Below are 12,390 nucleotides of genomic sequence, written 5' to 3'. Positions count from 1 at the left end.
AAAGAGAATTTGCTCAAAACTATTTTCCAAGTTTATGTGGAGAATGGTAGGTAACCATAAAAATTACGTGTCTAATCATCACTTAAATTTTCTGTATCTTTTCAATTATACAAGAAAAAAGAAAAGCATAATCATTATATTGACATTTACAGATTATCAAAAAGAGCCCATTAAGTGACAGAACGCAAACTAACATGATAGTAAATGATTTGATCACAGCACTTTCCAGAATTTAATCCCATTCACTTTTTAGTTGCTTTGTGCCCAATACCTGCTCTGCTTGTGTTCTCTGCAATGGAGAATACCCACACCTGAGGCCCCTTCTGGGCACTAAGGAAATTGATAGTGTGGTGGAGAACACAGGGCATGAACCTCTGAATGACTCCAATAATTCAAGTCACTTCATTATCAAGTGTCAGGTTAACTCTGCCGCTACTGACAGCTAGAAACCAGGGCAGGAGAAAGAAGTTCAGGCTACTGCTGCCTGGATCTCCATCTTCCCTTTATCTCACAACAATCACTAAATGGTAGGCAAGAGGGTTGCAGGGAAATAAACACTTAGTCAACCTTATTGTCTATGTCTCCACATTCCTCTTCCCAAGCTTTCAAAGAATTTAATGCTGCTGCCGACAAGCAGAGAAAGCATTCAAAAAAAAAAAAACCAGCCAGAGGTAGGCTATTGCAGGAATGCTCTTTAAAATTATGATTTTAGGGGAAATACTGATGTGGAGAGGGGGAGAAGAAGGGTATTAAGGACCCGCAGAGACCCTATGGCTCTACCACGAGCCCTGACATACAAATTAAAGGTGCCACAGAGCCGGCTGGGATGGAGGCGTGTCTCTGATTTGAAATGCTTTCGACGCCTTTATCACTGTTGCAGAAAGTGGGGTCACACGATGCAGTTTTGACCTTGAGTTATCCTAGTTGAAGAACCACTGATTTTCTTGGCAGAACATTAGCAACTTTGCCTCTGCCTTTTTTAGGTTCTGCAGCAGTGCATGAGAAAGCTCCTTTGGTGAAATCGCTACTGTTAGCCGGGCCGTCCGGGGTAGGGAAGAAAATGCTGGTCCATGCCATCTGCACCGAAACGGGAGCCAACCTCTTCAACTTGTCCTCCTCTAACATTGCTGGGAAATACCCTGGCAAAAGTGGCCTCCAAATGATGCTGCATGCAGTCTTCAAGGTATTGATTACATTTCTTGGTTTCCAACTCTCCTCCCTCTTTAAAATTACATTTTCAAACCCTGCAGATAATTTCCATTGGCAGACAAGCATGACTCTCTTAAATTTCCTCATTGTCTACTCCTGCAAATTACTTCATTATTGCGTATGGCCAAACACACACAATTAGAAACAACTTTTTCTTTCCATAAGCACCCTACTGTGCCATTCCAATCACCCTCCCTCTGCCACAGGAACCCTTCTGGAAATGCTTTCATGTCTCATTGAAAATTAAACCCACAATTTCTTTGTTCGGCCCACCTCACTGTAATAATTGGCATCAGGTAGAGATATTTGCATTATTTGGATTCTTCCTCACATGACATGAGTTGCCAAGGTATGGCACCTTCTGTGCTTCTATGCACTCCTCACGCAGGTGTGATGGAAAAGCCTGCAGGCACCTAAGCCGACCAGAGTAATGTAAAGACGTGGTGATATCACAGGATCCGAGCAGCTCTGTGATCTTAGCTAAGCTCCTAGCTTCCCTGGGTCTCCATTTTATCATCACAAAATGAATGCGTTTGAAAGAACTTTGATACAGAATATTTTATATTTAGTATCAAGGCTTTACAAAATTTAATTTCTACTTGGTTGAGAACCTCCAGGTTAGCCTTATGCTATTCATTTCAGTTACTGCCGTGCCAGCTTTTACTGTATCAAAACCTACATGGTGGCAAACACTGTCCCATATTGGAGGCTAGGTGTTGGCTCTGTATCTGCTTTCTAAGGGGCTCTAAAGCATGAGAGATGCTCATCAAGAGGCAGTTTACAGGAATGATAAACGGACAGGAATGTCTCCTTAGTGTCATGCTAATACACTGAAAAACAAGGGAGCGACAGCAGTAGGATTTCTTCCCTTAGCCACGTGATCCCTCCCACTGCAGCGACTTAGGACATCCCACTCTCCTTTTCTCTCGTGCTTGTAAGGAAGGAGTTCAGAGAGGAATTTGTGGAGTATACAATGTGTAACCACCATTGTCGTGCACTTTATGGTCATTGTACAACTTTTTTTTGAAATTTATATTCAAGTCATTTACCTACAGTTGATGCTTGAACAACACAGGGGTTGGGGGGCTAATCCCCTGTGCAGTTGAAAATCCACATATAGCTTTTGATTCCCTAAAAGTCTAATTACCAATAGCCTACTGTTGACTGGAAGCCTTCCTGATAACAGAAACAGTTGAATAACACATATTTTGTATGGTGTATGTATTATACACTGTATTCTTATAATCAGCTGGAGCAAAGAAAATATTAAGAAAACCATAAAGAAGAAAAAATCTATTTACTATTCATTAAGTGGAAGTGGGTCATCATAGAGGTCTTCATCTTTGTCTTCTTTACATTGAGGAGGCTGAGGAGAAGGAGGAAGAAGAGGAGGAGTTAGCCTTGCTGTCTTAAGGGTGGCAGAGATGGAAGAAAATCTATGTATACATGCACCCACACAGTTCAAATGAGTGTTGTTTAAGTGTCAACTGTACCTTTCATTGGGTTATTGTTTTCATTGGTTCATTTCATTGTTTAGGTTAATTTCATATTTTTTAGTATTTCAAAATTTCTGAGAATTTTGAGGAGCTCTCCAACTATATGCATTTCTGTATTTCTCCCTGTAGTACTGTCAGTTGCTTCATATATGTTGAAGCACTGTTATGAGATACATCCACGTTTAGGATTGTTATGTCTTCCTTCCTGGCTGATTATTTTATCATTATGAAATGACCCTTTTTGTCCTGGAAATACTCCATGTCTTGAAATCTACCTGGTCTGATACTAATGGAGCCACATCAGCTTTCTTATGCTGAGTGTATACGGTATATTTTTATGCTGTTTTATTTCCAATATGTCTGTGTCTTTATAGTTAAAGTGCATTTCTTATGGATAGCACATAGTTGGGTTTTGCTTTCTTATTCAATCTGACAACATATGTCATTTAACTGGAACATTTGCTCCGTTTATTTTTATATGCAATTATTTAGATGACTGAGTTCCGTCTACCATTTTGCCATTTGTTCTCCATTTGTTCCATTCCTCTTTCATTCAACTTCTCTTTTCCCGCCTTCTTTTTGGTCTCTTTTTATTTTCCTTTTTAGTGGTGGCCTACGGATTACTGTAGTCATTCTTAACTTATCACAGGCTATGTAGAATTAATATGGTATTTTACATAAAATATGAGAATCTTGTGACAACATAATCCATTTATTATCTCTGTCCTTCATTTTCATATTATACATTTTACATCTATAAATGTTATATATGCCACAATAGAATGTTATTTTTGCATTTCACAGTCATTTGTCTTTTTAAAAAATTGAGAGAAGGAATATAGTCTTTTATACATCTCCATATATTTGCCATTTTTAGTACTCTCTTTGTTTCTGTCAAGTTAAGTTTTCAGCTGGTATCATTTCCCTTTCAGCTAAAGAACTTCCTTTAGCATTTATTTTAGTGTAGATCTGCTGGCAACAAGTTTTCTTGGCCTTTATTTTATTTATCTTAAAATATTTTTACATTGCCTCCATTTTTGCAGGATATTTTTGCTGGATATAGAATTCTGGGTTGACCTTTTTTTCAGCACTTTTAAGACATTATTCCATTGTCTTCTGGCCTTCATTGTTTCTTATGAAAAGTTAGCAAATTTTTTAATTATTTACCTCCTGTGTGTAATGTGTAGATAAATAATTCTATCTCCTGTGTAATCTCCTGTGTCATTATTCTCTGAATGGTTATAAGATTTTCTCTTTGTTTTGATTTTCATCAGTTTGACTATGATGTGTCTAAGCATTCTTGTTTGGTTTTTGTTGTTGTTGTTGTATTTATACTGCTTGTAGCTCACTGTGTTCATTGAATCTGTAAACATATGTTTTAAATCAAATTTAGAAACTTTGGGCCATTATTTTCTCCAATTTGTATTTACTTCATTCTCTGTCTCCTCTCCTTCTGAGGCTCTAATTATATACACATTTGACTGCTTGATATTGCTCCACAAGTCACTGAGGTTCTCTGTTCTTTCTAGTTCCCACATTGGATATTAATCTGTATTCAAATTTACCTATCCTTTCTTCTACCATCTCTAATCTGCTCTTAAGCAGATTAGATTTGCCATTTTTTAGTACTCTCTTTGTTTCTGTCAAGTTAAGTTTTACCTGGTATCATTTCCCTTTGTCAAGTTAGGTTTTCACCTGGTATCATTTCCCTTTCAGCTGAAGAACTTCCTTTAGCATTTATTTTAGTGTAGATCTGCTGGCAACAAATTTTCTTTTTTCTGATCTTCTTATTTTTTATTTCTGATCTTCTTTTGCTTTTCAGTTCTAGCACTTACATTTGCTTATTACTCGTTTTCATTTCTCTGCTGTAGTTCTCTATCCACCCATTTCATATGACCATCTTTTTTCCTTCAAGTCTTTGAACTTAATTGCCTTAGAGTCCTTATGTGCTCATTTCAAAACGGGGTCATCATGGGGCCTATTTCTATTTGACTGCTTTTCCCTTGACCATGTGTCACATTTCTCTGTTTTTTCATCTGATTGATAATTCTTATTGTATATTAGACATTGTGGATGGTACATTGTGGAGCCTCTGAAGCAAGAGGGGCTTTGTTCTAGCAGGCAGTTATATTACTGGCTGATCAGCTTGAACTTGCAGAGACTTCGTTTTCCATTTTGTTAATATGGGTCTATTTTGACTTTGTCTGTGGTCCAAAGCAAATCTCTTAGTCCTGGAATATGGTCTTTACTCCAGGGTTTCAGTGGAAAGCCTGTTTACCAAGCTCCTCTGACTTGGCAGTAGCTGAGGAATGTGCCCTGTTCTCTTTGTTTTTCATCTATTGCTTTTCACTGAGCTTCTTGGAATCTTCCCCCACGCAAGCACACATCTAAAGTTAGCCAGTGATTTGAAGGTGAGCTGGAATTTGAAGACAGGCAGCCTGACTTGTGGCCTCCATGTGCTTAACTATCAAGCTGTAAGCACTAAGTTCTTCAGAGGAAAGGTAAAATGAACCCATCCTCTTGCCCAAAAGAACACCTCAATTTGTTCATTCTAAACATCAAATTTTGTTGACATTTGTCAAGTAACAGACAGAAGCACATAAATATAAAAATATTAGTGTTTTGTAAGCATCTATATATCCCAGACTGTTGCATACATCACTATGTATTAACTCACTCAGTCCTTACAACAACTCTATGAGGTAGGCACTACTATCATTATACCCATTTTACTGATAAGAAAACTGAGGCACAAATCATTTTAGTAATTTTCCCGGTTGCAGTGCAATGATAGGCTCTCACACAGTCTGGCTCCAGAGCCTCCAAGTTTCAAAACTGCATTATATGGCCACTCACTGAAATAGGGCTGAATTAAGTATCCGTTTTCTGACTCACCAAACAGTTTAGTAGCTCCTGGTGTGAATCTAGGACAGAGCAAGGATGTGATCTTTCTGTTCTCACTCTAGGAAAGTCTTTGTTCCTGCTGCTGAGAGATTTTGTCTTGATACCAGATAAGCGATCTTTGCGCTTATTAGAATTATCACAAACTGGCATTGTGTGGACTGCAAAATGCTGGGTGTCAAATTATTAAAATGTGGAGCACCACATTCACCCACCTGGGCCACTTCATGTCAGAGTGCCTGACATACACCTCATTAAACTTCACCTTTCTTGTGTATATAACTGATTAATGAAAGACCCAGAGGTCTCAGGAGTGGGAGTCAATCAATTAAAAATTGTGTGCGGTGAGGCTGCCATGTCCCAGTGTGATTGACAGAGCAACTATCTGCATTGCAAAGAGGTATTTGCTTTTAATTAACCAAAGGCAAGCGGGACAGGATGCTTGTGCTAGTAAGTTGATGGCAGGAAGCTGGAGTGCCTGACTGTGCCGTGTGAGCTGCAGAACACGGGCCGTGGCTCGAGGGCAGCAAAATATGGTTCATGGCATTTGCAGGAGAAGGTGAAATAACGGAAGGGCCTGATTCCTCATGGAGTCTTCCTATAGAGAAGTCCTGTTACCGAGTTAATCTCGAGAAGGTAAATAATGCAGCTACTGGGAAATGCTCGTCATTTCTCACTTCAGGCAGGTGGCATTCGCCTAACTCACAGCACCGTGGAAGCGCGCAGGGAAAATGAGTCTCTGATTTATTTCACAACCGTAAATTCAAATCCATTTTGTGAACATTGTGTTTGGAGGATTTCTTTATTTTACACACAGTAACTAATGGAGTAATGAGTGAGGGGTGAGGGGAAGCGTTTCCTTTTTAAGAAATGTGTCTACAAGTAAATGACTATTATTTCAGATTCCCTATACTACTAAAGCTATACATAGAAAAGAATATGCATATCTTGGAAATATAAGGAATATCATATTTGTCTAACCAATTAAGAAATATTTGACAAATGATGAACATGCAATAAACATTTCACAGGTGAAAGAAGTTATAAGGCAGGGCTGTTGCCTACCACCCACCCCAGGTACCAGCCTCCTTGAGTCTGTATAATAGTAAATCAGGGGACAGTGGAGCGGGAAGGGCTTTTTATGACCTCTGCCCTGGAGCCAGGCACGTGCTAAGGCGTTTTACACATACTTTCTCTTCTAATTGCATCAAAGCTCTGATGAGGTATGAATTAACGTGCCCATTTTACAGATAAGAAAACTGACACTCAGAGTGCTGAATTTCAACAAAAATGCAAGAGAATCAGAGGACTGACCTCTGGATTTCAGTCCAGGTCAGGCCCCAAGACCATCGCATGGCCCCCAGCTGGCCTCTGGGGAAGCATCAGCTCCGCATGCCCCACCCTGTGGGAGGCTGTGCCCTCCACAAGACACGGGGGCAAGGCCATTCCTGGGCCAGTGAGTCTGCTGGGAATATCCCAGTGTGAGAAGATGAAGCAACTGAAAGCCATTCTGCTTCTTCCTGCATCCGCCTTGCCAGTGAGCATGGCCCTAACCCTCCAGACCTCTCATTAGAGAGAGGCAAGGGAAGGCCAGGGCAGAGCGTAGGGAAGGAGGCTGGAGCAGAGGATGCTTCCGTGGCCCCCTGGATCTGTGGCGAGGGTCCTCTCTGCCTCTGGAGGTTCTTAGGTTCTGCTTTCCTCGCCTCTGCTTGGTGACCTGGCCCCTGAGGGCTGAGTTAGAATGAGGACCTGGGAGAACAGGGTCGAGGCAGTGTCAGCTGTAGGACACGTGACCCACAGTGGTCTGCAGCATCTGGACAAAAGGGACCCTCGATGCTCTTGTGTCCCAGTACCATCCACCCGGCTCCTCTGTGGGCTCACAGCCAGCAGTCTTACGGCAGCACACCAAGAGCTCTTGCCCAGATGTGGTGTGTGGTGGTGTAGACAGCTAGTTCAGGTGTCAGCAGGGGTGCCTGGCCAATTTCTGTAGCTCATAAAAGGTATGTTTCTGTAGCTCATAGAAGAAGACTTGTCTTCCTGATTAATAACCCAGACAAAGACATTGCTGCTATTTGTGGTTGATTTTATTTAAAAAAAACACACACACACAGACACACAGAGATGTACAATTAGTGTAATACATATGTTAGTCTCATTTTACAAGGTGAATATCAGTAAGGATAATGCAAGGCCTACATCTGGCCCCCAAAACAGGGCTGATCAAAAAGGAGGGGGAGAGAAAAGGGAGGAGCAAGGACATGGGGAGACGGACACAGGATTTAGCAGCTCCAGTGCAGCCTCAGGTGTGGACACAGTGGGAGGCCAGTGCCCTGAGTCTTGAGCGGGTCGTCCATGAAGAGGCCAGGCTCACCTTCCACTGTGTGTAGACACAGCTGCAGGCTGAGGAGCGACGTGCACATAGGCTGCAGAACCTTTTCTTTTTTACGTAGACTATTTTTCAGAGCAGTTTTCGGTTCGGTTCCTGGCAAAAGGGAGGAGAAAGTGCAGAGAGCACCCACATAGCCTGTTCCCACATAGGCAGGGCCTCCCCACTCTCCACGCCCCACAGTGGGCCACACTGACCATGTGCTACAGTAAGGAACCCAGACAGACACCTCACTAGCGCCCAGAGTCCATCAAAACCCACTGTGGGTGGGGGTGCAGGCCTCTGTATGGCCAACAAGGCCTCTGCCATTGTTTGTTTCCCCTGCCTGGAACATCGGTGTCAGTCCTGGGAGGCCACGTCAAACCAGACACCCGGGAGGGGGTCCAGGGTGGGGAGGGAGCCTAGACCCCAACACATAGGAAACTTCTCGGAATTCAGACACATGCACCTGCAAAGAAAGAAGGAGAAAAAAGACACGAAAGAAAGGCCCCTAGACCAGGGTGGGCCATGTAGCCGGGTCCAGCTGTGTCAGAGGCTGCCGTGGGAAGGGTACTCCCAGGAGGAAGGCAACAAGAGAGCCAGGCTTCTCCAGGACCCGGGATACACATCCCTCTCCACCTGTCCAGTGACGACAGGGAGCACACCACGCAGGGAGGGCGTCAGGCTGTGGAGGCCCCGGGCGCCGTGTGTCAATCAGGTGTAGAAACACACTCTGCAGGCTGTCAATCACCAAAAACACAGAGTGGCATCTGCAGGTGTTGTGTATCGGGGCAGTGGGGACAAGGCAGGACCAGGGTTTGATGCCACAAGCATTCAAAATGTTTAGGCAACCCGGAAACACTCGGGGTGGGGGCGATGGAGGTGCCTTGGGAAGTTGAGAATGGCTTTGCACACAGGCTTCTCCAAGCTGGCTAGAGTCCGTTCCACCTGGCGAGAATTCATTGGCCATAGTGTGGTGGGCAGTGGGCTGGGGAGGAGATGGGGCTTCGAGTTAAGTTCAGGTGGTTTGTAAGCCTGATGCCCCCCACCATCCAACACCTTCCCCTTGAACACAGTCTGGATAAGCACTAATTGCATCAACATGTTCCTGTTACTAGCACCAACCTGCCCCCAACACACACACACTAACATACACTCACACACACAAACATACACACACACATGCACACATGTGCACACTAACATACACACTCATACACACTAACATACACACACACATGCACACATGTGCACACTAACATTCATACTAACATACACACTCACACATGCACACACACTCTCACATTGACACACACATTGACCACATATACACACACATACATGCATGTCCTGTCCTAGTTACTGTGCCCAGTCTTTCCTGTGAGCCCCTGCATCCCAGCTCCTCTCTAGTTCTTTGCTTTGCCTCAGTTTACCTCCCAGTCTACCCAGGGTCATCCCAGCCAGGCTTCTCATTCTAGTATACCTCTGCCCTTCTTTTGATGATCATTTATGGTTTATATCCAGCTAATTGCAGTGAGGACTTGAAGTAACCTCTGCAAGTACATAAAAGGTATTACAAGGAAATGGAAACTTAAAATGTAATTTTTAAATAGTGGAAATGCAGGCCAAAATGTCACATGAAGTATTTAAACAGAATCCAAGTGACCACAGTATGGGAAAGTGAGCCCCCTCCCCCTGCAAATAAGCCTCACGCCCCTGCACCCTCCCTAACCCCTAACCCTGCAGCACCTCACTCAGCGACACCCATTCAGACACAGGCAGCTGCACCGTCCACAGGCAGGGACCCTGTCTCCCAACTCCCAGACACCCCTGCCTCCTACCACAGAGCTCTCAGTTGTTCCGTAAATATGTGTGGGATGAATGAATGAATGAATGAGTTTCAGCTGAGACACATCAGCTGAAAAAAAATAGTAGCTGTTTTTTTTCCTGCAGTTCTCCTTGGCAAGCAAAATAGGATCCTTTCAGAGAGAACCTCCAAAACGTCCAGGGATCATCTGGGCAGAGCATCTTCATAACCCATGCGTGCCGAAACACAAACAGGTTTTAATTGTTGAGCCATTATCCCCTGAGAATCTAATTGTGATGGTGAATGTTTGACAGTGTTTCTTTGGAAAATACAAAAGATCAATCCCATAAAATACATGTGGATAGAGACGTCTTTAGTTGTTTGCTAGAAGTTCCTAGAATTTGAAACGGCATACGGTGGAAATTTGTCTTTATTTCATAATTGACACACAACGAAAACCCTCTAGTGATATTTGATAGTAGCGAAGAGCCCTCTACTGACAGGTGAAGTGAACTATCCGACAGAACTCTGGAAAGTTCAATTACGAATTAATTCATGTAATTGTCCATGACCTCAAACTATCTGTGGGTAATTTAAATGAAGCCTTTTCATAGCTAAATGAAAATTAGAAAAGCAAAGGATGCCATTTTTCATTAGGAAATTGGCAGAGAGTTTTTTATTATTAGTCCTCGTCGAGAAGAGTGTAGAGAGCCAGAGCCCTCATTTATTCCTGGGGAGCGTGTAAACAGATGGAACCCCCGGGGGGGGGCAGTGCGACAGCACGCATAAAAATGACATGCACAGAACGTCCAGGCCCCTCCACCTGGAAGCCTCTCCTGGCAGTCATTCCAAGGAAATTCTCAGCCAGGTGCCCTAAATAAGTACTATTTGGGGTAGTAAAAGATGGAAACCATCTATACATTCAAAACCAGGGGATTAATTACGACCGTAATGCTGGTGCTTCCTGTTAAAATGATAATGGAGAAATAACTTTCATATGACATGAGCAAGGCAGTCCATAAAGCAGTATGTGTTGAACAAGATCCCATTTTCGTAAAGGTTCTGTAAGGACAGGAAGTGTTCGACAGTTGATTCTAGGTGGAGGGAGAAAAGGTGTTGTTTATGCCATTCAGTATATTCTGAGATTTTTACTAAAGAACACTGCTTTTCCGCAAACTGTAAAAGCAGATCTTATTCCCAGCAGATGCGCCTGCAAACATTTCTTGTCTGGCCTGCACACTTCCTGCAGCACCAGCCACCCTTTCTTCCGGTGTCTGTGGTGCAAGGAAGATGAGCCCCTCTCCTCCCAGCCCATCTTCCTGCCTTCTGTCCCTAGCCCACGCTATCCCCAAACATTTCCTGGGCACAGACTACCCCATGCGCCACATCCTCCTCAGGCTTACTGTCTGCCTGTCTTTCTGAAGGAGCTCTCCCTGTCACCTGGCTCTGTTCCCTCCACTCCCTGCCAACGCCACCAGTGACCTCCTCATTACCAAACTCTCTGGCCAGCACAGGCCACCGCTGGCTGTCCCCCTCCTGCTCGTTGGCCCCCTGGCTTCGAGGCTGGCTATTGCTCCAGACCCATCCCTTCTATCCACAGCTGCTGCCCCTCGGCAGCCCGGACCTCCTCCTCTATCATCGTCTTCCCTGTGTGGCCCTGGGCTCTCTGCCACCCTCTCCCAGCCTCATCCACTGTCCCCCTTTACTCGAGAATTCCTTCCATCCATTCTTGAGGCGTCCACTGCCAGTGGTTTGCTGTGGCCTCAGAGGCCCTTCCTGCCCTTGCCTCTCTCCTCCTCTGGTCCCAGCAGCCCTCCCTGCCTGCCCCGCTGCCCAGGGGCTCATGGCAGCCGGCACTGACCCCCTCGTTACTATCTGCTGGGCATCTAGCATCGACCCTGCATTATTACTCTTTGTGAACCTGGCACCTAGCACAGTGCCTGGCATGTCAAAGCTCTTCTGTAAATGTCTTATAAAGGAAGAAATGAAAGAACAGCCTTCATTCTACGTTCAGGGCCAAACCTAGTAAAACCTGCCTTTCTTCCCCATGGCAGTCTTTCACGCATTTGAAAACAGCAAACTTACCAGCCTCGAGTCTTCTCTTCTCCAAGAGAAGCAGCCTCTGTCCCTTTCATCCCTTCTGGATGAAGTAGCTTCCGCTTGACACTGCCCCAGTTTCCATGCCTGTCTTCTCTCTGGCCAGACCTGAACATGGTCACCAGGGGTCCCGTGACCAGCAGGCCCCTCAGCTTCCCCAGGGGAAGGTGGGGAAAGCCAGAGATCCGAGCTCTGGAGGGCAAGACCGGGCTGGCTTTAGCATTCTTCCTGCTGGGATGAAAGATAGTAGCGGATGATACAGGTCAAGGAATAGGCATCCCGTCTCCCCTGGCAATGTGGCGGCCACCTGATCCATGCGTGGCCTTGTGGGTGCTGGGCAGACCCAGGTCCCACTCCCACCTCCAGCACTTACCAGTTGCTGAGCCAGCACGACTCACCCCTCACCTGGCTCTGCCTCAGCAGCCTCATCTGTGAAAGGGGACAGCCGCGGGGTGTGCTTGGCACACATGGAGCATGTGTCCAGCAAGGATGCAAACGGTGTCCTGGATGCCAGA

General features: G+C 44.6%; 1 protein-coding gene across 4 annotated transcripts in view; it reads left to right on the top strand.

The window, feature by feature from the left end:
* The window catches only part of IQCA1 (IQ motif containing with AAA domain 1), a 170,169-nt gene that overhangs the window by 131,702 nt on the left and 26,077 nt on the right, over positions 1-12,390 (top strand). For all 4 annotated transcript variants that reach the window (XM_054478407.2, XM_054478406.2, XM_054478409.2 and 1 more), the window contains one exon: positions 984-1,183. In XM_054478407.2, the coding sequence (XP_054334382.1) occupies positions 984-1,183 (200 nt within the window). The remainder of the gene's footprint in view (positions 1-983; positions 1,184-12,390) is intronic.

The sequence above is a fragment of the Pongo pygmaeus genome, chromosome 11 (assembly GCF_028885625.2).
Source record: "Pongo pygmaeus isolate AG05252 chromosome 11, NHGRI_mPonPyg2-v2.0_pri, whole genome shotgun sequence".
Lineage (NCBI taxonomy): Eukaryota > Metazoa > Chordata > Mammalia > Primates > Hominidae > Pongo > Pongo pygmaeus.
The sequence above is the reverse complement of the archived record's forward strand: the minus strand, read 5'-3'. Positions and strand labels throughout refer to the sequence as shown.